The sequence below is a fragment of the Acomys minous genome (assembly GCF_964271855.1).
Source record: "Acomys minous genome assembly, chromosome: 1".
Lineage (NCBI taxonomy): Eukaryota > Metazoa > Chordata > Mammalia > Rodentia > Muridae > Acomys > Acomys minous.
This window is the reverse complement of record NC_140483.1, coordinates 125,004,542-125,010,714: the sequence shown is the minus strand read 5'-3', so window position 1 is coordinate 125,010,714 and position 6,173 is coordinate 125,004,542. Positions and strand designations below refer to the sequence as shown.

The window sequence follows — 6,173 nt, the reverse complement described above, 5'->3', positions numbered from 1 at the left end:
GTGTGATAAAGTTAACAAGATAATTTAATGCAGAAAAGACTTCTTTCAATAACCTGACATTCCTATGGGAGAAGCCTACTTTATATAATACTTACAGGCTAAGGGATTTATAATAGTATTTATGGAAATATTAAAATGTAACCTTATGGATTAACACTGAGTCTTGGAGTTAAGCAGTATTTGTATGTGTGTGTAGGAAAAATATCAAATAGGTAAATGAGACTTCATCAAAATTAAAAGTTTGGGCTTGTGTGTAGTTCAGCTGGTAGAGTGCCTAGCATCATGCAGGCTTGGATTCTCCGCAGCACCACACCAAGTGCTCTTCCTCGCTGGGCCATCTCTCCAGCCTATAGAAGACATTTTAACAAAACTACTAGATCTGAGACTAGAGACCTTTTAGTGCCTATTTCTTCAGTGTGTTGAGGAAAAGAAACACATTAGAAATGTGCTTAATGTTTCATAAACAAAATTTGAAAGAGTCATGAAGGATGAGAATAAAAGCCCGTATTTGTAGTTGTCCCTGCAGAACTGTAGGAGTGTGTGCTGGGGTCTGGTAAAAGGATGAGAATAAAAGCCCGTATTTGTAGTTGTCCCTGCAGAACTGTAGGAGTGTGTGCTGGGGTCTGGTAAAAGGTAGAAAGGAGCTGATCCAGATACCTAAGTGTAATTATAAAGGGACACACAGAGACCTAGCAAATATATCTGTGCCTTGTTTCTGTTATTTCTGACTAAAAAAGGTAAAATTGCTAGGGAGGCAGAATTTACATGGACCAGGAAACTTTCAGTTTGTACTAAAAGATTTAGAATACTTTCTAGAATATAATGTATAATATACAGACAGAGTTGAGGTCTACTTCTCTATTCAAATATCTGAAAAAGACCTATTTCCTGTTATCATTTTCCTTTTTAGATAGAAGGCAAACTCACTGCCTCTACTTTACAGATAGACATACTTAGACATTAAAGAAGCCAAGACAGAGTCACTGTGCTCAGTACAACCACTGAAAAGGGGTCAGCCTCTCTTTGGTGAGATCTAGTCACGGCGTGAAGCCTGCGTACTACCTCAGTCTCTTGTGCGAAGGTGTGGAAGCTATTCTTACACTGACATCATTTCACTTGGGTCATATCAGTCTGGGCAGCTTATAGAATAATAATAAAAGGTAAAATTACATTGATGTGCCTGTTATCTAATCTATACTGAAAACAAGGTACAAAGTAATTAAACATGTAATTCCTGAAAAACGTTATGCACAGGAATTTGAGTCACAGGAAGTAATTACACCTATATCGGTATCTATTAACACTCCCCCACACCGAGGGAAACCGAGTAGCTAGTAGAAAGGAGACTTGGGTCTTTACCCTTCACACAGTTTCAGGATTTTGGACACGATGATTGTGATACTTACTTAGTAAGAAACACATTGAAAATAGAAAAAGAAAATATGCCATGAAAGACAAGATTACAAAGGCCCCATGGCCTTTATGTGTTATAAAATGAACGGAATTTGTTGGCTTTATTTAATGAACTGAAGCCTTAATGGATTTGTAATTTCCATGTACTATATTCACGTATCCCAGTTGGTCTGAAATAAATGTCTGCTAAGAAATGTGTTTCTATGGCTTCCTTCACAAAGTCCATTTATCTTCTTTTTACATTAGGATTATATCTGCAAAGAAAAAAAAAATCAGTTAAAGGACATTTCACTAATGGATCACATTAAAGGGCTTTCAACCTGTAGTTTTCATGCTAGCAAACTTCATGAAAATATCAATGTTGTTATTAGAGTTGGATGATAAACATGGTTTCTTTCCATTTATCCCTTGATGTTGCTTAGGTACATGGTAAAATCATCAGTAACAAAAATCAAATGAAGCATTAAAACTAAAACAATAGCATAAAAAATTTAGTGTGGATTTGAATAGATCCTATATAACCATTTCCCCAAATAAAAGTACAAAAAGCTTAGTGACCCTAAAATATAATTACTATTTTATAAGATTTTCTCCTATAGAAACTCAGGAACTAGATGTCTCATTGATTCTTTTTTTTTTTAATTTGTTTATTTTTATTCTATTTGCATTGGTATAAAGGTGTCAGAATCCTTGGAACTGGAGTTACAGACAGTTGTGAGCTGCCATGTGGTTGATGGGAATTGAACTCAGGTCCTTTGGAAAAGCAGACAGTGCTCTTAACCACTGAGCCACCTCTCCAGCCCGGCTCATTGATTCTTTTTTTTTTTTTTAAGATTTATTTACTTTATTTATTGCATATGAGTGCTTTATCTGCAGAAGAGGGTATCAGATTACGTTAGATGGTTGTGAGCCACCATGTGGTTGCTGGGAATTGAACTCAGGACCTCTGGAAGAGCAGGTGGCGCTCTTAACCACTGAGCCACCTTTCCAGCCCGTCTCATTGATTCTTGTACTCATGAAAATTCAGTAGGTCACGATTCTTACCAGTGACTTGTAGCATTTACTATCAAGTCAACGGAATTGTACACTGAAGGGGGGTGGTGGCAGCAAGATAGCTCAGCAGGTAAAGTTCTTGCTGCTGAGCCTAATGACCTGAGTTCAGTCCCTGTCACCCACACGGCAGGGGAAGACTGACTCCTGAAAGTTGTCTGCCAGAGGCCTAGGGGAGAAGAGGGAGGGAGGGTGGGAAGGGGAAGATAAGAGCGAGGGCAATAATAATTGGAATGCAATGTGAATAAATTATAATAAATTTTTTAAAAAGTAAAAAAAGTGGTCTTCTAACTTCCACACACTCATTATGGCATGCATGCTACAACACACATATACATATGTGCAGGCATGCATACATGTGTGCACATACACAGAGTAAATGTGTAAAAAAAAAGATTAAGACATCCTGTACTTTAGGATGGGAAAATGTTACTGTCTACCTGATCTAGTACTTCATTAGTATTTGAGAGGTAACAATTATAAAGTTGATTTGCTTTATAGAAATGCTCAAAATGTATTAAATTATAATCATTTCTATCAACAATCTAAACCTGCCATAAAGCAAACAAAAACCAAAGCTAGTTTTGGATCTCATCCATCTTTCTCATCTCATCTCATCTCTATCATCTTTCATTTTTATCCATTTGCCAAGTTAGAAGTAGACAAATGGTCTGGACACTTGGCTGATTTCAAAATCTGTTCGTTTAATTCAACTAAAAAAAAAAAACAACTCACAGGCTGATAATCTAAATATTTTAGGAGATTTACTTTACCTGAAAGACACCATGCAAAATTTAAATGTGATAAAACTGAATCAAACTTTAAATCTATGGCCAGGAAATTTCGTATGTGTTCAAGTAATAAAATACAGGAGTTAAAAGTCAAACATTCTTTGTGTGAAGAGATTAGGTGTTTCTTATAAGGACAGAAGAAACAAATATTTGATTGACATGAATATAAATTGTATCTACATTTCTCAAAAGGCCTTGCGAGCAAAGTCTAATCTTACCTAAACAGGTCGTCAGCAAGAGAATCTTCTTTCGCTTGTTGTTTCTGTACCTGTCAAAGTTAACATAAAGTGAATCATTGGCTCAGTGGCAAATACTTGTTATGCTGATTATACAGTCATCTTCCAGAGTTCCAGATCCAAGCTGTCACTCCTCGGGAACATCCTTTCTTCTGGAGTCTCTCCCATTTAGCTGACCCCTTTATTTTCACTTCATGCTAAGGTTACTATAAGATTGTTATAATTAAATAACTGTCTAGTCAATTTCAAAGACATCCAACATACACTGCTAGCTTACTGAGTTTGTAAACATCCTTTCTGTCAGGAAATCCAGTGTTCTGGGTTCAAGAATGACGATGCTACATGGGCTTTCTTAAAACTGGGGGTTTAGGAACAGCCAGTTGGCTCAATGAGAAGGTGCATGCTGGCAAGCCTGATGACCCACGTTCAACACATGATAGAGGGAGAGAACAGACTCCCACAGGCTGGCTTCTGGTATCCATGCACACAGAATAGTACGGAAGTGCGTGCGCACGCGCGCACACACACAAACTACAGGATAAAAGCTTTTCATTAGGGATTTAAAGAGAGACTTGACTAACTTGCTCTGAGTCATTGTCATTGCCTATGAGCATGAAAGCACAATAATCATGTTGTCTTCAACAAAGCAGCATTACAGACAAAAGATCTCCCTTCCTCTTGCTTCTGGATCAGGACAGAGAAGTTTTTCTCCACAATCATTTTCAGCAGACCTCACTAAACTCTGAAAGCACCACGGAGTTAGGATCAGGGAAGAGCCTCCTCTGACAGCTCCTTTCTCAAGTCCAGTGTGATCACATTACGTGCCACTCAAAACCCCTCCGTGACTTCTATGTACCAAAGAGAGCACAGCTCCTGAGTGTGACCCTTAAAATACACGAACCTTCTTAAATCTGGCTCTCAAGTGTGCTGCCATCCCAAACTCCTCGTGCCTCCCAATGGGCCCTATGTGCTTGTTTGTTAGTCAAAACAGAGCCACAAAGAGAATCATCTCCTACATATGTAATTCCTTCTGGTTTTGTTCATATTTTTTCCTAGGCTCAGAAAGACGCCCCCATTGCTATTTTCCCACATCTAATCAAGGTCAATTTATCTAGTATTTACTTAGTGCCTACTACACAATGAGGAGCACACTGAAAAGGGCTGTGGGTCTCTGGTACTTAAATAGAACACCTGCAAAAATTCACCCCAAACCATCTGCTACAGAACTTATGTAGCCTATGAGTGATCCCTGGGCCACAAGGCAGAACAAAGAACTAATTCCTGCAAGTTGTCCTCTGACCTATGCTTGAGCACTGCAGCATGCCACATGTGTGAGCATATGTGCACACATACATATGTACACACACATAGACAAAATTAAGTACAATTTAATTTTTAAAATGTTGAATGGTGACCTGTACAGATTTAATCCTACATAGATTTCTTTTATGCATATTGTGAAATGTCAAAATGAAATCACATCTTTTCTTTTTACGTTTTCTATTACAGTAGCAGAAAAGAACATAAATAGGAAAATAAAACGTGCATAAAAGAGTTTTTTAAAAAGCTATTTAAATCATTTTTCTAAAAAAAACTCAAAGCTTCATGACAAAGGATACTAAATTTTAAAGGGACAATAAAGAAAAAATAACAAAGGAGTATTATTTTAGAAAATACATTTAGACAGTATAAAGAAACAGAAACGACTTGTCAGAAATTCTTTGAAGGACTAAGATTTTATCTCAATATTTCAATATTCAAATCAGGTATCAGCACAAAGTTAAAGATTATGTTTGATCTACAGAATGACAATATCTCAAATTAAAGGAAACGTTAAGAACTGGCCCACTGATTATCAAAATTAAGATGGGTCTGCAGCGTAACTAGAAGGGCTGAAAAAACAAAAAACACAGTCAACAAAAGGAAAGGAGTGGGGATAAGTCTAGGGCAAGATGACAGCATGTGGTACACTGAGGTACGTGTACAGCAGCTGTATGGAGTAGTTTTACGGAATGTCTAAATCACTGTGGCAACAAACCAAGAGCTTGCTGCTATAAACAGAGCACACTTAAAGCACAGGTCTCTAACTCCTGGAGAAAGGAACAGAAGATGGAACAAGTCAGCAGCTACATCATCATTTTAACTTCTCCCAAGCATCCAAAGAGCAATGAACTGGGTGCATTTGGTGTGGCTTCCTTCTACTTGGTCTTTCCTCGCTCTCAGTCTGCTTCTGCCTCTCACCCTCCTCGACAAAGAGCATTTTGATTATTATTCACTTAATGTTCCAACAGGTAATTTCTGGGTTTTAGGTTTAACCTTCATTATTTTACGTACTACCATAAAAGAATGTGTACTCATAAAACATTTGTACACATAAAAACAAATAATTTAAACAAATCAGATATTGAAATCATTGGTAAAAAACGTATCTGTAGAAAACAGGAAGAATAGGAAAAAAACAACACAGGCTTTCAGCAACAAAAACATCCAAGTCCAAAATTAAAACTCCATGGCTGGATGCAAAAAAAGTGTTAAAGACAAACAGTAAACTGAACGACAATCGAAAGAAATGACCAAAATTATAGTCAAGAAAAATTAAACTTGATAAAGTTTTGCTGGGCGTTTCAGATAGGCACTGTAGGGGAAACAGGAAGGAGGATCCAAAACTGCTGGGCAGCAGCTC

The 6,173-nt window shown here is 37.4% G+C and overlaps 1 protein-coding gene across 2 annotated transcripts in view; it reads right to left on the bottom strand.

Moving 5' to 3' along the window:
* Positions 1-1,479: 1,479 nt before the first annotated feature.
* Positions 1,480-6,173, bottom strand: part of NBN (nibrin) — a 34,259-nt gene continuing 29,565 nt past the window's right edge. For both annotated transcript variants that reach the window (XM_084789470.1, XM_084789471.1), the window contains exons 15-16: positions 3,473-3,522; positions 1,480-1,667 (exon numbers count right to left, since the gene is read on the bottom strand). In XM_084789470.1, coding sequence (XP_084645596.1) covers positions 1,640-1,667; positions 3,473-3,522 — 78 coding nt within the window. In that variant the 3' untranslated portion in view covers positions 1,480-1,639. The remainder of the gene's footprint in view (positions 1,668-3,472; positions 3,523-6,173) is intronic.